General features: G+C 42.6%; 2 protein-coding genes and 1 pseudogene across 4 annotated transcripts in view; 1 reads left to right on the top strand and 2 right to left on the bottom strand.

Annotated features, from left to right (window-relative positions):
• EIF2B3 (eukaryotic translation initiation factor 2B subunit gamma) overlaps positions 1-23,380 on the top strand; it is an 87,836-nt gene that overhangs the window by 47,613 nt on the left and 16,843 nt on the right. For both annotated transcript variants that reach the window (XM_079777703.1, XM_079777704.1), the window contains exons 6-10: positions 8,296-8,385; positions 17,365-17,492; positions 18,825-19,015; positions 21,514-21,591; positions 22,096-22,244. In XM_079777703.1, the coding sequence (XP_079633829.1) occupies positions 8,296-8,385; positions 17,365-17,492; positions 18,825-19,015; positions 21,514-21,591; positions 22,096-22,244 (636 nt within the window). The remainder of the gene's footprint in view (positions 1-8,295; positions 8,386-17,364; positions 17,493-18,824; positions 19,016-21,513; positions 21,592-22,095; positions 22,245-23,380) is intronic.
• Positions 3,004-3,259, bottom strand: LOC307102703 (small ribosomal subunit protein eS27-like; annotated as a pseudogene). Its single transcript has one exon. The product of its transcript is annotated as a small ribosomal subunit protein eS27-like (transcript).
• LOC307103836 (large ribosomal subunit protein eL36-like) lies at positions 16,584-17,089 on the bottom strand. The gene has a single exon (XM_079778377.1). The coding sequence runs from the start codon at positions 16,948-16,950 to the stop codon at positions 16,633-16,635; it is 318 nt and encodes a 105-aa protein (XP_079634503.1). The 5' UTR covers positions 16,951-17,089; the 3' UTR covers positions 16,584-16,632.

Below are 23,380 nucleotides of genomic sequence, written 5' to 3'. Positions count from 1 at the left end.
ACAAACACATTGCTTACAGGATAAACTACAAATTCCTAAAGCCCTCAATCATCTAACCAGGCTTACCCCTCCAGCCTTATATTTCACCATTTCCCAAATGCAACCCCATACTCAGCACTCCACCATAAGTTATGGAGACTTGCTTATAGTTCCCTGACTTCTGCATTCCTTTTTACACCTCTGTCCTTTTGCTCTCACCATTCCTAGCACTTCTTCAGCCAGTTACCCTTTTCTCCCTGGCTAAATACCTGCTCTTCTTTTAAGACTCAGCTCATATAGCTCATATAGCACTGCTCTGTGAAACTTTTTCTGACCATTTTCACACTAGGCAGAATTGAGAATTGACCCTTCTTCCTTTGTGCTCACCTATATTCTGTAGAAATGTCTAGATAACATCTGGAACCCTTTATTGCTCTGGACTATAAGTTACACGAGGACAGTGATTGCTATCAGTCAGCCAGATCAACAGTCAGAAAGGAAATCTAGATGTGGACAAGAGCAAGGACAAAACAAGGACCACATCTGTCTTTTACCACCTTCAGTCTCATTGCTGTGGGTAATCAGCAAAAAAAGCTGGTATCTTTCACTACAGAGCTACACAGTGCTTGGCTCGGGACTCAAGAGAAGCTGAAGGAGGTTATCTGTCAGGATCTAGAGGAGCTGCAGGACTGGATACTGTTCCATGCCTACTGGGTGAGCAAGTATATCAGTGACATCATGTACAAGTAGCCACAGTACTTGGCACCATCCATCGACCTTCATAACATTAAAAATGTGGCTGCAGCTTTACTTCTGCCCTCTAAATGTTACACAGAATATCTCTTGGGTCCATTGCTGACTGAGAACCATTCAGAAAAGAGAATTTTGCATAACATAATTCCAGCTCAAGTAAGTCAATACATACAAAGCCAGCATACCGTGTATATGTATAGTTATGTGCTGCTTAATGACAGGAATCTGTTCTGAGAAATGCGTCATTAGGCGATTTTGTTGTTGTGCGGCCATCATAGAATGCATTTATGTAAACCTACATGGTACAGCCTACTACACCTCTAGGTTATATGGCATAATGTATTGCTCCTAGGCAACGAGCCTATACGGAATGTTACTATACAAAACAACACACCAGTTTTGTAAATCAACCACAAGAGAAAATGATGCAACACTAGATAGTTTGGTTCAGTGGATAGAGCGTCGGCCTGCAGACTGAAGGGTCCTGGGTTTGTTTCCAGTCAAGGGCATATAACTCGGTTACAGGCTCCTGCCCAGCCTGGGCCCTGGTCGGGGCTCCTGCAGGAGACAACCAATCGATGTGTTTCTCTCACATTGATATTTCTCTCTGTCTTTCCCTCTCTCTTCCACTCTCTCTAAAAATCAGTGGGAAAATATCCTCAAGTGAGGATTAAAAAGAAAAAAAAGAGAGAGAGAGAAAATTATGCAATCCAGAGACACGATAAGTATGAGATGTGAGAGCCAGTTGCTGGTGTAACATGGCATACTGTTTTACAGCAAGAGTATATGCTAAAGTAATGATAAAAAGTATAGTATAGTAAATACATAAACCAGTAACATAGTCACTTACTATCATTATCTAGTATTATGTACTGTACATAATTGTATGTGCTATACTTTTATATGGCTGACAGCACTATAGGTTTGTTTACTCCAGCATCACCACAAATATGTGAGTAATGAGCTGTGCTATGACCTTACAATGGCTATGACGTCAATAGGCCATAGGAATTTTTCAGCTTGGTTATAATCTTATGGAACCACTGTTGTATATGTGGTCTGTTGTTGACTGAAACATTGTTATGCAGTGCATGACTATTTACTTAAAACAATAACTTTTCATGGTTTTTCATCACCTAAAAGATAAAATCCAAACTCCTTAATTTGACATCTAAGAATCATAGAAGGCTTTCTGTGTACTGGCCTCTGGCTAGCTCTCCAGCTTTAATTTTTTACCATTATATCCTGGGATTTTTTTTTTTTTCATTACCACTTTGCCTTTGCATATGCTAGTTCCTTGATCTGAAATATTTTTTTCCTGCTTTGACTGCCTAGCAAATGTATCCTCCTCTTTCAGAACCCACCCAAGCTTCATCCACCCCTGTGAATCCTTCTTATCCTATGCCTGTTTCCTTAGACATCTCACTACATCCTCTTCTGTACTGAGCTCCCTACATTATTATGTACCACAGTATACTATAAAATGTTTTCTAACATGTAGTCTTCCCTACTAGATTGTGAGCTCCTAAGGAGCTCTGCTTATTTCAGCTCTGTGTCCCTGGTACCAAAGCACAGTACCTGGCTCATGATGGTAATTGTAATAGTTATTTAATGAGTGCCTGGTATACAAGTACCAAGTATACACTTCAAGTAATTTCTAACCATCCTAATAACTCTGCAACAAGTAGGTAATATGATAGATCTCAATGTTTGTTGAATAGAATAAATTAATGAATATGTTATCTATTATCTAAGATTAAAATTTGCAATCATTTTCAAACTTTCTCTTAAAGGAGTGAAACTTTCTCTGTAAGTGAAATCTTATATAGAAGCCTAAGATATAAACTTAGAACACAGGGTTATTCTTATTCAGGCTTCCCTTAGCAGGTCCTGAAGCACCTCCACAAAACTCTAGGACTAACTGAAGCACAACACTCCGTTTTATGATAAGAAACTGGCATGAAGGAAGATTTTGTCATATTTAGTGGTGAGGTCAGAACTAGAGCCCTCTTAGCCATTGCTCTTTTTACTATACCGAGCTGCCTTGCAACTTTGATTTAGCTCACTATTAAGCCAATGATATCATCACAGAATATAGGTCGTCATTAGTCTCAAGATATTGAATATGCTAGAGACATAGGAGATGATTTTGTGTTATACACCTCTACCTTATCCTATACACATAACCTGAGACCTGCTTCCTTTTTTTTTTTTTTAATCCAAAATGTGTTTATTGGGATGGTTTCCTACTCATCTTGATTCTGGGTGCTTTTAGTGCTGCTTCCTTCGGAAGGAACATCCTCTGAAGCCTTGCTTTCCTCCTGTCGGCTGACAGAGGACAGTGGGACAGCCGACACAAAAGTACCGTTTGTGCGTGGCTGAAGGTGGTGGTGATTTTGTAGCATCCCGGGCACTTCACACCCTTGAAGTAGGAATTGGGGCTCTGCACCAGATACTTCTTCTTGTGTTTCCTCTTCTCTTCTGGGAAGGGATGAAGGAGATCCTTAGCAAGAGGCAAGTTGTCACGGGGAAGTTGTCACTGCTGGAAAGCAAGACCTACTTCCTTTAGACTAAAGATCAAAATCTTTAACATGGCCTAAAACCTCTCCAACCTCATCTTGTGTATCTCCCCATCTTGTTTTCTGTGTTTTGTCAGTACTGGCATCTTTAGTTCCTCACACTCACCCATCTGCCGCAAGGTCTTGTCACCAGCTATTTTTCTCTCCCCAGAGTACTTATCTTAGTTGCTAGGCCCCTTTCACTTGGCTATCTCTCTCCCTTCCTTCAGGTCTAAGCTGAAAGGGAAACTTCCCATATCTGTCAGCCTGAGTGAGGTCCCCCATTATATGCCTCTGTAGCATTCTGTGCTGCCTTTTACAGTTATTGCATACTTGCTATAATTTATGTTTCATTAATCTGTAAGCTTCATGCAAGGGTCCTGTCCATTTTGTTTACTGCTATATCCCAAGTGCCTGGCATATAGTAGGTACTCAATTAATGTGGACTAAAATAACTTCCTTTTGTGTTTCTGTCAGTACAATGAAGAGAAGCACTTTTACCGTCTGCTGCTTTGAGTCCAGGGCTTTCACTTCAACACTGCCTTTCTAGGAGAGGGCCTGAGCACCGATGGTGCCAGAGCCCACGCTGCTGCATAGGCAGACCTTTGGTTTGGTAGCTCCATATGCACTCCTAACAATCAACAACCTGTCGTTCCTGCCCCTTACCCTGCCATCAAGAGCAGGCATTTGGGGAGGTATGGCAAGTACTTTTTATAAAACAGCTACCAGGTACTTAGGCAACAGGTACTTGCCCAAAAATCTGCCTCATTAGAATTGTAGATAGCTAGTAAGTAGACATGCTTCATGGGTCATTTTCTTTCCTCTACTTCTGAGCAACCTTGATTATTTCAAGCATACCTTGGTCTTAATTTCTTTTCAATTATAATGATTAGGCAGTAGGGAATTAGCTCTGACTCTTCTAGTGGGGGGCGGGGAGGCGGGGAGATGTTTCTTTATTGGAATAAGTTTCAAATTGCCAAATAAAGTAGAAGGTGACTGTCTGAAGAAGGTTGTTTGTGTTGTTGCATTGAACCCTTCAAGATGGCTAAGTTATCTTGGGAGGTTTTTGTCCTCATTGGAATTGTTGCTTCTGGTTCTTATGCGTTACTGACCTGCTTTCATGGAGCCTTCCCTGGCTAGTCACAGAAGATCTTTATTGTTTGTTCCAAAATGAAACTTCCTTCAATGATAATGCTGGAGCTCATAGTCAATCCCAGACCAATATGAAAGTCATATACTCCATGCCCCTGGCTCATTTTGTTTGTTACTTAAGAAGTTCCTGCGACTCACATTGATCACAGGACAGAAATGGTTGTGCTGGAGGCAAGATGATGTAGTCTCCAAATCCTCTGCTATTCTGCTCCTTTCACCTCTGCTCACACCTTCAAACAGGCCACTCTCCCCTGTGCTCACCGGCACAGCCACAGCCTTCATCACTGTCCAGTGGAAGGTGCGAGCATCAGGGTTGCAGCCCTGTGTGCTGTCTCATCCATGGGGGAGCACCGTGGGCAACTTGCCCCCCAACCCTACAGCTCCTGTAGCAGCTGGTACCAATTACCCTGCCAAGGAGCTAGGAGCATTTCTTAATATCTGCTCTCCTGCTCTCCAAGAATGTATGAGGAAACTTGGAAGCAGGTTGAGAAAGAGTTCTCTCTCTCCCTCCTCCCCTCTCCCTTCCAGTCTCTCTAAAAATCAATAGGAAAAATACCCTCGGATTAGGATTAACAACAACAAAAAAATTTATTTTTGTGTTAGTTGAAGAGAAGAAAAAAACCTGTGGGAGTTTCACAAATGATCTTATAGACTTTAAAGATTAAATTTTTATACCACATCTCTGAACTTTTATTGTTATTTTATCATTGAAAGGATTCCCACAAATTTTTCACATATTTTATTTTTTATTATAATGGACTTTTCCTGTGCTTGGAAAATTATGTTTTAAATTACTTTACAAACATAAAATTTCATGTATTTCTAATTATCTTATTCATTTCTATTTACTAATTTCTTACTTTATGTTATACAAATCCAAAGCCTCTCTGGCTCAGAACTGTCTGCCAGTTACCCAGGTATTAGTGGCACTCTTTGAGGCTTTTTGATTTTGTTTATTTTGTTTTAAAATATCAATCCTTATTTCTCATGTAATTCAAAAATAATAGAGTGAAATAAGAAACCCACCTCTTTGGCATCTTAAATGCCATTAGTTTCCCAGTCCCAATAATTACATTCACTACAAATTTAATATAAAAGAAAAAAAAATCTCTGAATTGCCCGTCTCTATTTCTTCATTGTCTTTCATATTTGTACCTAAATCTCTAGCCTTGAGTATTCTAAATTTTTGGAACATTTTTTCCTTTAAAATGGGAGAATTTTTTTACCTATTTTATGGGATGAGAGTAAAAAGTATGAAAGTAAAAGTAGAAAAAATATCTATCCTATATAATAAAAGGCTAATATACAAATTGACTGAAAGGCAGAATGACCTGTTGCTATTATGTGCACTGACCACCAGGGGGCAGACACTCAATGCAGGAGCTGCCCCCTGGTGGTCAGTGCACTCCCACAGGGGGAGCACCACTCAGCCAGAAGCTGGGCTCACAGCTGGTAAGTGCAGCAGCGGTGGCGTGAGCCTCTCCCACCTCCGTGCCAGGACTAAGGACCCCTGGGGGGATGTCTGACTGCGGGCCTAAGCCAGCAGTCAGACATCCCCCGAGAGGTTCCGGACTGTGAGAGGTTGCAGGCCAGGCTGAGGGACCCCTCTGCCCCCAGTGCACAAATGTCGTGCACTGGGCCTCTAGTCTATAATAATAAAAGCGTAATATGCTAATTAGACCGGATGACCTTCTGGACAAAGCCGGGGCTTCAAGGGAAGCCTGGGTCCCAGTGCCTGCCGGCAGCCGGAGGGAAGCCCAGTCCTGGGTGCCAGAGGGAAGCCAGTGCCGGCAGCCGGTGGAAGGGAAGGTCTACTCTTGCACGAATTTCATGCATCAGGCCTCTAGTGAGTTATAAAGTGCTATATGAATCTCGTGCCATATATGCTAGGGATTGATAACAGTTTACAAGATGGTTATTCAGACTTTTAATTTATTCCTTTCCTGGCTGTTTAATAGCAGTTGACCTCTGCTATAAAAATGAGGGTAATACATCTACTTCATGAGGTAGTTGTGAGGATTCAGTAAGTATAGGTAGAGTATGTTGAATGATTCAGGGAATTTGTAAACCAAGAGACTGAACAGGCGAGTGCAACTTTCCAAATTGGTTAGATCAAGGAAGAGAATTATCAGTGTGGACTTCAGGTAAAACCCTGGTAACCACATTCATCCTGAGGAATTTCTTAGAAATCAAGAATCTCAGAAAGTTAGGATTGAGAAGTAGCTTCTCCTTTCTTCTTCGTCGTCATTGTATATATTAATTGGCTTGTGTGTGGAGTGTATGTGTTATAGGTGTGGGATAATAAGTCTGACTCCTCTGTTGCTCTTTTCAAAGAATTTTGTTTGCCTTTCTCCCAAAATAATGGAAGCCCAGGGTGGTGCACCTTAATTTATTTGATATATTACTTCTAAGTTTTCTAGATCCCATGAGAATAATTTTCCTTAAAGCTATAAGCCAGTCAAAGCAAAGTAACAGAGTAGAAGAAAAATGACAGCCCGGCAGCTATGATTGGAATCTTTATTTTCCACCCTTCTTTTCTCCTTCCTCTCAACTGTCTGTTTTTATTAAATAAAATGACCTTGGAAATTATAAGCATGACATTTCTTTCTTTTTATTATCCTCACCTAAGGACATGCTTTTATTGATTTTAGAGAGAAAAGAAGGGAGAGAGAGAGAGAGAGAGAGAGAGAGAGAGAGAGAGAGAGAGAAACATCGATGGGTTGCCTCGGGTACCCATTGAACATGCCATACGAGCTCCCACTGGAGCTCAAACCCAAAATCCAGGCATATGCCCTGACTGGGAATCAAACCACAACCTCTCAGTCCAAGGGGTGACACACTGGACAGGGCAAGCATGACATTTCTTGAAGCTGAAACCAAAATGGCAAACTAAAATAGACAGCAATCAGGCAGATGCCTTAAGTTGACCTAATTTATTCATTTGTTTGTTTATTCAATAACTATTTATTAACATTTACTCTGTGTGAAATACAATGCTAAGAGCTCAATCTATAAAGAAAAATCTCTACCCTCAGAGAATTTTTAGTCTAGTGGAAGAAGAGACAAATAAATAGGCTGTTATCTTAGTATATGATAAGTTGTCTGATATAGGTGGGCATAAGTATGAGAGCGCAAACTTGGGTGAAGATTTCCTGGAGGAAGTATAACTGGGGAAAGTCCTGATGAATAAATAAGAGTGGAAATTAGAGAGTATTCATAGAATTTTACTTCATCTTCTGTGAAAATGGGGTAACACAAGCCAAATCCTGGAGTAAAGTATGGCCTGCAGGAAGTAGGGTATTTGGAGTAGAAGCAGGAAAAGGTTAGTGACAAGATTTTTTGGTAGGAGCGATAGAATAGAAGGTGGCTTGTCAGTGATTTGATGGCTTATTGATTTTGGTTTAATGTCTTTAGAAGCCTAAAAGCCTCATAAAGTGTGAAATAGGGTTTCTTTAAAGAAAAGACCTGTTCTGTGGTTGGATCAGAGGTAGTAGCTACCATCTTGATCTCCCCAGGATGGTGTGTACGCAACATAGCTCTTAAAAATTCTGATGCTGCCCAGCTGGTGTTGCTCAATGGTTAAGCATCGACTTATGAACCAGGTCATGATTCAATTCCCGATCAGTGCACATGCCCAGGTTGTGGGCTCGATCCCCAGTGTGGGGCCATGCAAAAGGCAGCCGATCAGTGATTGTCTCTGATCATTGATGTTTCTGTCTTTCCCTCTCCCTTCCTCTCTGAAATCAATAAAAATATATTTTTTTTAAAAAAAATTTTTAATGCCTACTACCTAATAATAGGATAGAATCCATGTTACCTGATTGTGAGCCCCTTCTCTCTTTTCTTTTTGCAGGCACCCTAGAATACATTTCCACACAGGCCTTGTGGACGCCCATCTCTACTGCATGAAAAAATACGTTGTGGACTTCCTAATGGAAAATGAGTAAGAAAGAGGGGCGGGTAGAGTCAGGTCCACAGTGCAAAAACTACTGTCTGACTTAGTTAACAGTTTTAAGCCATGATAATGTTAGGTAACCAGTTTTTATAAATTACAATTTATTTTTACCTTTGTCCTAGAAATGAAATCATGTTATCAGCATCCTGTTATTTTGTCTGTACCACAGAGTCCCCTACTTGTATTTTTGGGATCTATGTTATAATAAACCAGAAAAATATTTTTGTAGAACTAGTAGTAACCTATAATGCCTCTTTCTGCACAGCTTCAAGCTGTTCTTGCTTCCTTCTGTAAGGGTGAGCTCCCCAATTCTGGTGCTATTTGTCTCTAAGTAGATGCCCTTTCCCTAGGCAATTATCCCATAGATGGGCCCTCTTGGCAAAGGGCCAGAGAATTCTCTGAGAGGAGGGAAAAAAGAAGAGCAAGTTTCTCTCCAATGTTGGAAAAGAAGTCCACCTCACTGAGTGAACTTTCATGAACGTAGAGAAACAAATTTTTGTACTTTTCTGATTTTGCTTTGAGAACAGAACTGCGGGCTTTAATAATTCCCAGAGACCATGTCTGCCAGATCACAGGACTTGGGTTTCCAAAGGGAAAACCTCCTTTTGTTATTGGTCTCAAGGACTTTTGATAGGAAATGCAACTAGAGTCCTCAGGGGAACAGGTGGGAAAAGATTTAATAAGCGCATGTGTAAGAGGAGCAGCTCCTCTCCCTTGATGGCTGCTCCTCTTCTTACCCATCTCATACACAAGTAGAGAAAGTGATGTGATGAAGTCCCATAGATCCATCACACCGCTTCAATAATTATCCGTTCATGGCCAGTCTTGTTTTATACCCATCTACACAGTGTCACACCAGGTTATTTTAAAGCAAGTCATTATAATATAATTTCATCTGTAATTATTTCAGTTGAATTATCGGTAAATATTTCAGTATGTATCTCTAAAACATAAACAATATTTTTATGTTTTAAACAAAGACCTTAATACCATTATAACTCCCCCCAAAAAAAACTAACATTGCTTCCTTAATACTACCAAATGGGATTATAGCTTTTGGTGTCTGGATACCAGGATAACAGTATCTCCTTTGTAGCTCTTTTGGCCACCAAAAGTAGCTGTTCCCACACCTGGCAAGTATTGTGCAGTGATATGTCCCTTAAGGACGAGCCTGAATTTGGTGGTTTTGTGGTTTCTAGTCAGAAACTCTGCCAAATAGGACTTTCTCAGAACCTGCTGAAATAGGGGGTGATTCAGAGCCTCAACTCAAACTGCCTCCCCATTTCAAGATCTGCTAAAGATACCCTCATCTCTTTCTTCCCCCTACTACCCTTCACTTCTCAGAGTTGTTGGGAATAAAATCATTATATTGAAAATTGACAAATTTCAATATATTAGGAAAAACGTAAAGACATAGCAGGACAAATTAGAATGGTATTCGAGGGAGATTCTTTATTCCTGGCTGAAATAGTGGAGGTCTTACCTGAAATTTGCGGAAGATAGGATTGAGTAGGTTGGTGGGAGCAGCATGCAAAAGACCTTGAAAGCTAAGCAGGGAGTTATAGATCTTTAAACAGAATAGTCCCATATGGAATGAGCAATGATGTAACCTGGCAGGAGAACATAGATGATTCTGGGTGGGAAAGAGAATCCTCCAAGGGAAGTAGGAGTCATTTATAATTATCTAGCTATGGAGTGATGACTTATTTAGGGATGGAAAGGAAAAAGTAAATCTAGGAGATGCAACTTTAAGAAAAGACTGCTTTAGCAATCCTTTGTTATTTTTCACCTATGAAAGTTAACATATTCTGCCCTGTGCCTTTTTTAGTTGTTGGCATGTTATTTTTTCCACCAAAATTCTTTGAAATTAGATACCTACCTGGATTTGTAAGGCATTCAGTATACAGGGGTGGACAAAAGTAGGTTAACAGTTATACATACAGGAAACACAGTTTATTCTTTTTTTTAAATTTTTTTTAATTTCTTTATTGATTAAGGTATCACATATTTGTCCTCGTCCCCCCATTCCCATCCCACACCCCTCCCCACACATGCCCCCACCCCCCTGTTGTCCTTAACCGCCGGTTAGGCTCATATGCCTGCACACAACACAGTTTATTCTTTATTATTCTTGTATTATTTATGTATTATTTTCCATATGAGCAACTGTAAACCTACTTTTGCTCACCCCTATATGTTTGTTGAATGGAAGGAAAGGAAATGTATGTACTAACAGTTCAAATAGCAGAAATAATTTGAAACATCAGCAATGAAAAAAGAGATGAGGATTTCGGCAGTTGACTAAGTTAAAAAAAAAAAGTATTTTGTCTACTCTTTGCTAATATATTCCAATTACTTTTCAGAAAATATTTTACCAGTTTATATTCTGACTCCCTTTGTTTGAGAGTAACTATCATCTCAAAGCACCCTTATTAGTAATGAGAATTATTTTAAATCTGCTAATTTGATTGGGGGTTAGAAATTGCAACTTGTTTTAATTTTTATTTCTTTAAAAATATTTTTATGTTTCTTGAACATTTATATCTATTTAGGCTATTAATCCTTTGTTCTATTGGTAGCAATTATTTTTTCTTTTTAACTTGGTGGAGTTGTTTCTTTACTGCTAGTAGTCAAGTCTGTTTTTCTCCTTTGTGATTTCTTATTTCTTAGGGGCTTATAATTTCATGAGGCGGGTGTTTCTGGGAAGGTTGTGTATAAGAGGAAAGGGAGAGAGTGAGGTTGCCTGGGTCCAGGGCAGTGAGTGGACCCAGCTGCCAGTCTTCAGCCCCAAGGTCAGGATGTTCACAATGGTTGTTCACAGTGGCCTGTCCCACTTCTTAGCACAGCTTTGAGCTGTCTCTACTTTGAGTAGGAAACAGGAAGAATACTTTTGGCCTCCATTATGCTGCTAAGCCAACTGCATTAAGGGAATTGACCTGATGTTCAGTACCAGCAGAGGCAGGTGGGAACTGGCAGGACTGCTTCATGTCCTCTCCTCACATCACTGGCTGATCTCCTTAAAGGGCTCTGCCTAAAGGGGCTGTGTGCCAAGGCTTGTTTGCTTGCCTCTTGCAGTGACAGTTTTGTTTGGTCCGTAATGTAAATGTCATGGCTCTGAAATCCCCCAGCTGTCCATGCTTTGTTATTTCTTCAAAGGAACTGACTTGTTTTCCACCAGAGGGGGCCAAGGAACATTTGCTACCCACACTGGTTTGATGCATTAAAGGGGAGAAAAAGAGCCAAAAGCAAATGTTGTTTCATTCTTTGTATTCATATGGAAATTTTTAATCTCCATCAAAGGATCAGAAGAAAAATCACATTGAAATTCAATACAGGAGCTTCCAGCTTACACAGAATTTTTCAAAGATGTTTGACTTGATCCTTTACAAAATGACAAAATCCATGAACTGTGTAGCTTCAGGGTTCATAATTTTACCCTCCTCAGCCTCTGCCTCTGTCTTGCCTTCCTACCTATACTCCATCTGTGTGGTCCTGTGTCAACCTGCAGAGCTTCTTTGAATGGGAATGGGGGGTGGAGGGAATATACTAGTAGAGCAGCAATCAGGTTTATAGAGCTGTTTTTAGAGTCTTGTTACTGGTCTCCCTGACTTTAGTCTCCTTATTCCAGGCCTATTTCCACTGCTGCCAGAATTATCTTACTAAGAAATAAAGCTGATCATGTCATTTTCCTGCTTATAAACTACCACAAAAAGCTTCCATGGTCTGCCTCCCTTATTACCTAGTCAGCCTCATCTCCTTCTACCCTTCTCCACTGGATTATGACTTATTTTAAGTCAGAAACTATATATTTTAAAGGCCTAGCACAGTTACTGGCATATTAATAGATGCTTGTTAAATGCTAAATAAATTAATTCATGATTTAAAGTTCTAACAAGGTCTCAGTGTGAGAGAGAAAATTAAAAATTATGTGCAAATCTTTCATCCCTCTGTGCTTTCATTTCCTTTGCTCGGTAAAAATCAAACGTGTACTCACTGTACTAAGGATCAGGTCCCTTCATCCCTGTTACAGATTCCTGTCTCAATAACCCATCAGGAAGCACCATGCTTCCTGAGACCCAAAAAGGACAAATGAAGGAGAGTTCAAAAGCTCTTAGTCAAAGTTACCTACTATTTGTAATGTAATGCAATGTAAAAATAGTGCTGGAATTTTTTTGCTTCTGGAAGTTCTTTTATACATTGATCTTTGATCTTAATTTCTGTAAGTAATGTCCTAGACCTAATGTGATTACATAAAAGTAAACTGAAGTTAACTTTGTTGTAGAAATTCTTTGATAGCCATCCTATCTAATAAAGAGGGAATATGCTAATTGCTGCCCCACCCTCAAAGATGGCGGCACCCACAGCCAAATAAGGAGGGAATATGCTACTTGACTGTCCCGCCCTCAGATATGGCAGCACCCACAGCCAATAAGGAGAGAATATGCTAATTGACTGTCACACCCTCAAATATGGCGGCTCCCACAGCCACAAGATGGCAGCGCCCAGTTCGCGTGCCTGCCTTCAGAGTCCCCCAGTCTCTTCAGCCCCCCAGCTGCCCAGGGCCACCCAAGGTGCAGGCAAGCCTCAGATGGCGGCTGCCCAGCCACCTAGAGCCGCCCGAGGCTCGGGTAACCAGGGCTGGTTGAGGCTTGCGCTGCCAGCAGTGGCAGAAGCAGAGGTATGATGGGGCGTCACCTTCCCCTGAGGGCTCCAGGACTGTGAGGGGGGCAGGCTGGGCTGAGGGATTCCCCCTCCAGTGCATGAGTTTCATGTACCGGGCCTCTAGTTGGTAAATAAGTACAACTGTTGTAATATGAGGGAGCCCACTCTTTTTTGTTGTTGTTTAAAATATTACATATGTTGCCTTTTTCCCCGATTGCCCCCCACCCCCACCCCAGTGTCTGTGTCCATTGGTTATGCTAATATGCATGCATACAAGTCCTTTGGTTGATCTCTTACCCCCCTCCCTTGCTTTCTCTCTGAGGTTGGACTGTCTGTTCAGTGTTTTTAGTCTCTGGATCTATTTTTGTTCATCATTTTATGTTGTTCATTATATCCCACATATGAGTGAGATCATGTGATATTTATCTTTCTCCAGGAGCCCACTCTTAAGTAGATGGAAGTGTTACTGGACGAGACCAGCCCAGAGTGGGTCTTCCTCAGGCTGGCCTATAGTGCATAGGTTCTTGACTTCGTGCAGGAAAGATTTCACAATACAAGTTCAGGTGACTTTGAGAGTATGTTTATTAAAGCTGGGGACAGTGAAACAAAGGAAGGACTTGGGGTAGAAGAAGCAACAGGAGAGAGTCTAGGCAGTGGTCTGCTGTGGCTCCCTAGAAGCATTATAGGAAAGAAGTGAGCCAAGGTGGAACTGCTGTTAGCTCACAGGGAAGTCAGAGAAAAGGGGGTCCTTGGAGACAGTATCATGGGTTAGCCCAGGATGAGCTGCCACTACCCACTGCTTCCCTGGTTGGCAAGTCTTTTGAAGACCCTTAAAGTTTAGGAGGAAGTAAAAAGTTCATGCCCAAGAAGGGTCATGGGCGTACTCCAGAGAGAGCCCACACTGGGTCTTTATCTTGAAGGTTTTTATCTTTCTTCTGGGGCAAGAATTTTAGGGGATGGGGTTTCAGTACAATATTCATTAGTTTTCCAGGTACCTTTTTAATATGCTGATGCATCAAAATAGTGTATAGGGGAGTTTGGCATTATTCTTTGGTCTGCTTTACTGTTTTACTTTTATCTTGGGTCTGTCTGACTTTAATGGGATTTTTGTTATTTGTTCCCCCTGATTTCATCTGTCCTTGAGTTTGGCTGGCACAAATGGCATTAATTGGGTCTCTGTTCTCTATCTCCCTGACCAGGGTGATTTAAGGTATGTATTCTCTGGTTAAGGAGGAGTGGTATAAACCATTTGCTCTCAAGTATCCTTGGTTGGGGAAGATAAGGTCTTACAATTCACTAGCTGGCTGTAAGTTGTTCAAATTGTTTGGTCTTATTTAGTTCTCTTGTTTCAGTTTTCCCATTCCACTTGCCCAGGAATTTTCCTAGCTTCTTACTATCCTGTCTCAGAAGAATGAAATCTGCATGGAAGTACTTACTAGTGTTTAAATGGATTTTAAATTTATAAAATCTGAATCAAACCAGGAGAGCTGTTTCATAGAAGCTAATAAAAAATGAGAGAGAGACAAGAAACTTAAAGAATGGCCTAAATTTGTAGAATTCAATAATTTGCATAAAGAATAAAAGAATCTCCCATGGTCTCTCTACTGACAGGAAGGAAAGAGCAGAAATCTTGTATACAGTCTTTGAATAACACAGCTGTTATTATGGGGGGGGGGGGGTCAGGTAGGGATTCATCCCGAAACAGATTAAAAGATGAAAAATATGATGAGCTCCATAGTTGCAAAAAAAAAAAATTTTTAATAAAATTTAATACCCATTCATTGATGAAAACTCTTAACAAATTTAGGAATAAAAGAGAACTTCCTTAATCTGATAAAAGATATATTTTTAAAAAGCCTGTAACATGTGCCAACTATTAGCTATAAAGCATGAAGACCAATATCTACACATAGAAGACCACCAATAAATGATAGCTTTGATGATGAAAAATATAACTGTAACAATCATCAGTCTAAGTGATAAAATATTAGAATTCTTTTTAAAATAAAAAACAAATAAGGATGACTGCTATCAGTGCTTTTACTCAGCCAATATGGTAAAATAGGGAAAATAAAATATATAATGATTAGAAAGGAAGAAAAAAAATTGTTGTTCTCATAGTTGGTATGATTGTCAGAATCTACAGATAAAGGCAATTGGCTATAAGATCAAAATAGAGAAGTTGAATTCCTATAAACTTACAATAAGAAGAAAGTAATTATTTAAAAGAAACTGATGACGGGTGAGGCCGCGGGCCCCTGGATCCGGGTGAGCCTGGGTCCCGGGCCCGGGTGAGGCCGCGGGCCCCTGGATCCGGGTGAGCCTGGGTCCCGGGCCCGGGTGAGGCCGCGGGCCCCTGGATCCGGGTGAGCCTGGGTCCCGGGCCCGGGTGAGGCCGCGGGCCCCTGGATCCGGGTGAGCCTGGGTCCCGGGCCCGGGTGAGGCCGCGGGCCCCTGGATCCGGGTGAGCCTGGGTCCCGGGCCCGGGTGAGGCCGCGGGCCCCTGGATCCGGGTGAGCCTGGCCCCGGGTCCGGGTGAGGCCGTGGGCCCCTGGATCCGGGTGAAGCCGTGCCCCTGGGTCCGGCCGAGACCAAACCAGAGGGAGTCGGACCTGCATTACCACCATTTGTCCACCATCCAGAGCTGAGGGGTCAGTGCCGACATGTACTCATAAGGAACTGGTGGACATTGATATTGGGTCTCAAAAGAACTGTTGGTCCAGAAAGAAACTCACTACAGACTGATTCATTTGCCTGTCAGCATAACTATTATTGCTCGTCGCACATTCAATTCTTATAAGTATATCTCTAGTGACACATGATTTCGCTCATCTAGGGGAAATGACGAACAACATGGACTGATGAACAAGAACAGAACCAGAAACAAGGAGGCACCGATCGGACTATCGGGCCTCAGAGGGAGGATAGGGGAGGGTGGGGGGAAAAGGGAGAGATCAACCAAAGGTCTTGCGTGCATGCATAAGAGCCTAACCAATGGTTAAGTTCAACAGGGGGTTGGGGTATCCATGGGGAGGGGTGTGGGATGGGAATGGGGGGATGAGGACAAATATGTGACACCTTAATCAATAAAGAAATTTAAAAAAATAAATAAATAAAAAATAATTAAAAAAAATAAAAGAAACTGATGAGCAAAATAGATCCAAAGACACAGAAGCATGGAACAGACTCTCGGATCTCAGAGGGAAGGCGGGGGTGGGTGAGTGGGTGGATGGGAAGAGATCAACCAAAGAACTTGTATGCAGATATGCATAACCCATGGACACAGACAATAGGGTGGTGAAGACTGCGGGGAATGGGGAGGCTAGAAAGGGTCAGTAGGGGGAAAAGCAGGACATCTATAATACTTTCAACAATAAAGATTTTTTAAATAAATAAATTAATAAAAGATACCATTTATAATACCAACAAAAATATACTGTACTTAGGATTAATCTAACAGAAGATAAGCAAGGCCTTTATGGAGAAAGTTTTGTTTTGTTTGTTTGTGGGGGTTTTTTAGTGTTTTTTCCCAGGTTTCTGAACAGGTTTTATTATACAGACAGAGGGTGGGGCTCAGTCCTTCTTGGCTGCTGCCTTCCTCATGGCTGCAAGGACATTGCTCAGCTCCTCTCTCTTCCTCTTGGCACGAATGTGTGTCCCCACCCTTTTCTTGATGAATTTCAAGGCCCTCTTGTCCTTAGAGACCTTGAGCAGCTCCATGGCACGACGCTCATAGGGGGCAAAGCCACACACCTCTCGGATCATGTCCCGAACGAACTTGGTGTGCTTGGTGAGGGGCCCGCAGCGGCGGCTGTGCCTCGGCTTGCTCACGTTCTTGGTCACCTTGTGGCCCTTGTTGAGGCCCACGGCCATGGGGTAGCGCAGAGCCATGGCTGCTGCTCCTCAATGTCTGCCGCAGCGGAAGGCGAGAAAGTTTTTTAAACAACTTTTTTCAAAAGATCAGAGCATTCTACCTTCTCCCACATAATTGCCAGTTAATAGTCAAGGCACCATGTTAAAATACACACACTCATACACACATGCATATGCACATATGCCATGTAGATGGGGCTTCGTGAAAGACTGTTTTCTGCATAGATCACGGGAAGGGAGTCCCAGATTCAGTATACTACCTAAAGCTGATAGAGAACTTAGGTCCACTGCTTCTCCTCATGCCACTTTTTATCTCTGTCAGTCCCAAGGTGGCCTGACAGGAAGGAATTTAGCTTTTCCTTGGATGCAGTTTTTAATCCCTATGGATTTAGACAGTCAGATTCCTCATATTTGACCACTCTTTCTTCCTAGGTCAATCACGTCCATCCGGAGTGAACTGATTCCATACCTAGTAAGAAAACAGTTTTCTTCAGCTTCCTCCCAACAAGGACAAGAGGAAAAAGAGGAAGATCTAAAGAAAAAGGAGCTGAAGCCCTTAGGTCAGTACTTGGGTTGGTGCAATGAGGTTGTAGTAGCAGCACCTTTGGAAAGAGTGGCTGGGCAGCTTACTGGTTTTTGTCTAGCCACCCGGCAAGACAGGCTAGCTGTTGCCACTCTCTGAGCTCTGGGTAAGCTTGCCCAAGCAGATCCTGTCACTGTGCTCTTCAGGGACAAGCTAATCATGTCTCAGGTTCACTCTCTAGACCATTCTTTAGATCCTCACTAGACCATTTTACCTTTTAAAATCTTCCCACCACTTCTCAATTCCCCTGTTTTCTAGGCTCTGGGCAGCCCCACTCCTGACTAAACTCAGCCTCTCTGTCAAGGGAGGAAAGATGTACAATTACAGTCCAACCAGAGGTCTCCTTTCCAGGGTGCAAGGGCGAGGTCTGTCTTGTTTGCTCTCATATTCCTGCCTAAAAATATATATTTATCAAATGAATTATTAGCTCTGTGACCTAAGGGAGGTTACTCAGTCCTCTTTTGTTTTTTTAAACCAGTACATTTTATTTGACTTTAGACTACATACGCCCCAATTTGTCTCAGTTCTGATACGTAGATGGATTTAGATTGCTTTTGGTGTACTCAGTCTTCTAAACCCCAGTTTTTGTATCATAAAATAAAAGATCCCAAATTATTATTCTAAGAGTTGAAAAACTGGAGCCCAGCTACTCTGGCTCTTAGTCCTGTGCTATTTCCGTCCTGGTACAACTTCCAGATATGTAATAGAGGCTAGCCCCACAATATGGCGGGTCACTAAAACCTGGACACTTGCTTGTGTTACTTCATGATTTACAAGAGTCACCCATTGCCCAAACCGGTTTGGCTCAGTGGATAGAGCGTCGGCCTGCGGACTTAAGGGTCCCAGGTTCGATTCCGGTCAAGGGCATGTACCTTGGTTGTGGGCACATCCGCAGTAGGGGTGTGCAAGAGGCAGCTGATCGATGTTTCTCTCTCATCGATGTTTCTAACTCTCTATCCCTCTCTCTTCCTCTCTGTAAAAAATCAATAAAATATATTTAAAAAAAAAAAAAAAAGAGTCACCCATTTCTTTTTCCCCTTAGTAGTGCTTGGTTATTCAAATTTGCTTTCGGAAATCTTTTAAAGCATTTTTGTTTCATACAATATTTCAAACATACAAGAAAGCACATTGCCTCTTTTAATTTTACTTGGTCTTTCAAGTTTTAGTGGGATTTTCCCAGGGTCCATGCTGCATGGGTGGGTTCCATGGGGAGAGGTGTGAACTTTGCCCTCTTTCAAAACTTACTGAGTCTGTATCTCCTCTGTCATCTCTCTCATTCATTTGCTCGGTTTGGGTGTTTGTTCTGAAGATATTTACAGTTTTATAAAAGAAAACAATGCAATGACCTTTGCTCCCTATGATGGCTGCTGGAATGCCTGTCGAGGAGACAAGTGGGAAGACTTGTCCAGATCACGGGTGCGCTGCTATGTCCACATCATGAAAGAGGGGCTCTGCCTTCGATTGAGTACCCTGGGACTCTACATAGAAGCAAACAGACAGGTGAGAGGAGGGGTCTAGAAGAGAATTCATGGGAGCTCCTTCCCTAGAAACAGACTGAGTCCTTTGTCTTATTTATTCACTAGAGGCCCAGTGCATGAAAATTCATGCACTGGAGGTGGGGGGTCCCTCAGCCTGGCCTGCCCCCTCTCACAGTCCAGGAGCCCTCAGGGGCGGGAGGCGACCCAGCAATCGGGAAGGTGACGCCCCATCACACCTCTGCTGCTGCCACTGCCGGCAGCGTGAGCCTCAGGCGGCCCTGGGCAGCTGGGCAGCTGCCATCTGAGGCTTGCCTGTACCACCAACCAGCCCTGGGTAGGTGGGTGGCTGAGGGGACTGGGGGACTCTGGAGTCAGGCGTGCAGAGCGCCTGCCGCCCTGGCAGGGCTGAGGGGACTGGGCATCTTGTGGCTGTGGGCACCACCATCTTTGAGGGCATGGCATTCAATTAGCATATTCCCTCCTTATTGGCTGTGGGTGCCGCCATCTTTGCAATTGTGTGAGGGTCGATTAGCATATTCCCTCTTTATTAGATAGGGTTAGGTAGACAGTGACTTGTTCAGAATCCCTTTTACTCCTAAGGTTGAGAAAGACCTGGACTGTCAGGTGAGACCATTGGGGTTCCCGGGTATAGCAAAAGTGGCAGCAGAGGGCCTGGTCCATAGAGGCAGAGCCTCTGTGACTCTAAAAAGAGGCTAAGATCTCCAGGAAGGCTAATCTATGGTCTCTGGGTTCAGCAGCTCTCCCCTATTCTGCTCAGCAGGGGGATATGTACAGTACTTCATGAACAAGCAGATAAATACTGCATAATAAGTCCTGTGGTGACATAAACACAGGCACGCAGAGGCTTTCCTAAGAAAGTGAAGGAACAGAGTATAGAGTAGCCAGATGGCAACACCTCAAGGAAGGAACATGTATGAAATGCCTGGAAACAGCATTAAAGGGTAAGGGGTCTTGTCAACCCCTTTTTTTAACCCTGAGGTTTATTAGATATAGAGAATGAGTAACTTCTTTTGAAGGGGAAGCAGTGCCATGAAAGACAAGCCAGGTTTTAGTTTAGTTAAGGGATGCAGAGAGGTACAGAGAAGAGGCTAAGGGTATAGGGGAGCTCTTATTGTAGCAGTCACAGGAGGAAGGTTTTCGGAGAGGGGCAAGATGAGACCATGAAAAGAAACACAGAGCAGTAAGGGATTGAAATGAGAATAGGAGCCCTGGCTGGTTTGGCTTAGTGGGTAGAGCATCAGCCGAGGGACCGAAGGGTCCCGGGTTTGATTCCGGTCAAGTGCACATGCCCAGGTTTCGGATTTGGTCATTTGTTGTGGCCTGCAGGAGGCAGCCGATTGATGTTTCTCTCCCTCTCTCTTCCTTTCTGAAATAATAAAAATAAAAAATAAATAAAAATAGAAAAAGATAAATGATTGAGGGAACCACATTAGAATGACATTCAAGAACAGGGTCAAGATGATGAAAAGATTAGCTGTTGACATGGTTCCTGGTAGAATCTTGTGAAAACTGTCAGTGCACGTATAAGCTGGGGAGGGATGGAGAGGCAGGTAGAGTGATTAAAGTTGCTGGAAACTGGGATTAGGATTTAGTCCAAAGAAAATCTAGCTCAGGAATCTTCAGAACCCACACCAGCCCCAGACCCCAAGCTGGCTTCAACCAAAATTGGTTAAAGATCTAAAGGAATCCAGGCCAGAGAGTTTATGAGAAATCACAACTAATTCCATGTTTACTCAGGGCAGTCCTGGATAAAGTTAGCCCCAATATAGGGTCAGAGCTATTAGAAAGCTTCCAAGATTTTTAGTTCTCTTTCTTCAGACTATGATTAGTCTGTCAGACCGGTCAAAAGCAGGTCCATGAACAGCCTGAGGCTAGAGAAGTATCTTCTGAAGTGACAGCAAAGGCTGTGCAGCCAACAGGCCTTAATGGCTTTGGTTGAAGTGTAATAGAGGAGATCTCCATTCTCCTAACCTTTTTCGTTTTCTCATACTGGAGAGAGAATGGTGGATACTTTCCCATCAGCATTTAATTTTGACTGATGAAGAACATGGGTGCTTTCTCAGGGTCTGTCCTGATTATGAAATTTGTGTAACACTGCTCCTATTCTCACCTCATGCATGGCCACAGTGGTCAGGAAGTGAGCAAGAGCCTAGGATGACTATGGTCAGGACTCAGGATGCTCCTTGCCCTCCTTAGGCCTCCTCTCCCAAGTGCTGCCTGGGTATGTGAAAGGTTTATCTCAACACCTCCCAGCTGAGGGACATGGCATTACTTTCAGGGACGATACTCTCAGCTCAGAAACTGAGATAAGACCATCTAGAAGCTGCTGCGTAAATAACCCTTGTCCCATGGAAAATGCAACAGCTTCTTGCTCTGCCTCATCCAGATAGGAAGCTGTGGCTGAAAACTCCCACATCTCTGACTGGGCATTGGGTTCTACCTAAGGTACTTTCAGGTGTTTTCTGGTCTTACTTTAATGGCCAAACCTCTTTCCTTAAGGTGCCCAAATTGCTACCTCTTCTTTGTCCAGAAGAATCACTTGTTCATTCATCAGCCCAGATTGTCAACAAACACTTGGTAAGTACTAGCTTGGGCAGGGCAGGTATGGGATGATCTCTGGGTGCATTGAGGCTTGTTCTAGTGAAGCTAGATAGGGCTCTCAAGCCCAGAACCTCATTAGCCCCAGGGAAATCCCAGCTGGGTTTTGGTTATAAAATTTCACCTTGGGCTAGAATCTGCCTGGAGAGGTGCTGACCCCAACTACACAAACCCTATAAGGAAAGTCCATTATAGTCCTGGGACTCAGACAAAGGAGCTTTCCATCTCTCTCCCTCCTCTTACCCCGATTTGAGCACTGTCTCCAAGAGAGCATATCTATGTACCCAAGTGCATGAGAGTGTAAGTTTGAGTTGGTCTCAGAGGTATTATGTGACTTGTGACCCTAAGAAATACTGATGATGGTTTCTCTTGCTGAAGTATCCCTGGGAAAATATCCTATTCGGCCCCAGCTCAAGGGATCTGGGGGGCTAATTTGCATTTGGCTAAGATGAATGGATAGAATTTTATATTTGCCTTTTACAGGTTGGAGTTGACTGCCTCATTGGGCCAGATACACAGATTGGAGAGAAGTCATCCATTAAGCACTCGGTTATTGGTTCATCTTGTGTCATAAGAGATAGAGTGACTATCACCAGTTGCCTTCTCATGAACTCAGTCACCGTGGAGGAAGGGTATGTTTCCCCTTGTGCCCACTTGAGACAAGGCCCCTGGTACCACTCAGAGGCTTGGGGCCCAGTACAGCCTAGGAAAGGGATCAGCTTGGGGAAGGGAAGAAAAGCAAAAGGATGAAATAGTCTCTGAAAGCATTTCTAACAGTCTTCTCATACTTATGATATTTGGTCCTGGAAGAAACTACTCTCTCCTGCTTTGATATCCTGCTTGATGGGTGGCCTCAGTAGTGAACCACTGTCAATGCTGGGATGACACTGTACCAATATCTAAGGGTCACCTTCCCTTATCTTAATATTCCGAGAAGCCCTGAAGAAGGCAGAGGCCTAGGAAGAGTGGACATATAAGCCACACACCGTTTTTGATGGAGAGCTTCTCTGTTACTAATTATGGAGAATATTCCCCCATTTTGAGATCCTATAGTGTCCTAAAATCTTGGTTTATGAACAACCTGTACTTGGAGTAAGAAAACATGAATGATGTTTAATAGCATTCTTCCTCTGTATTGAACTCAGGTTTTTGCTTATATAAAAAGCAAGCATAGGTGATAACAGAGGAAGGATACCAAATCAGTGATTTTCAGACTTTTTAGAAAGATTTTTCCAAAAAAAAAAAAAAAAAGGTTTTCAGACTTTTTCTTAAGGTAAATCTTATGCAGAAACTCAGTATTTAAAAATGATAAAAGCACAGTGGTTTGGAATACAATGGGGGAAGGGTGCTTGTCCTTCTTATAGGATGTGAAGCAGATCTATAAAACAAATTTTGAAGACCACTAGGCCTGATCAGCCTGAGTCTGATTCTGCTCACACATCTGTTGATTTCTCTGTCCAGTAACTGATAAGAGAGAAGTATAGGGGAAGACTGCAAGGCTGGTGAAAGCTAAACTTCTCACAGCTGCCAGTGAGAGTTGGGAGAAGCATTTTGGGAAGAGAAGCTGCATAGAGATAGTGCTAAAGGTTAAGCCTTTGCTGTTTAGAAAGAATGACTGATGGAAGACAATAGGCAGGATTTAGGGAGGAAGTGCCATAATAAAAAACCAGGAACACTGGAGACCACAGGGATGTTGGCCACCAAGATCTGTCCTTCCCCAAGCCCACAACCTGGCTTGACTTCCAGAACCCTTGCAACCAGCCCTCAG

The sequence above is a fragment of the Cnephaeus nilssonii genome, assembly GCF_951640355.1.
Source record: "Cnephaeus nilssonii genome assembly, chromosome: 7".
NCBI lineage: Eukaryota > Metazoa > Chordata > Mammalia > Chiroptera > Vespertilionidae > Cnephaeus > Cnephaeus nilssonii.
Note: the sequence above shows the minus strand (reverse complement) of the source record. Positions and strands in the feature narration are given on the sequence as shown.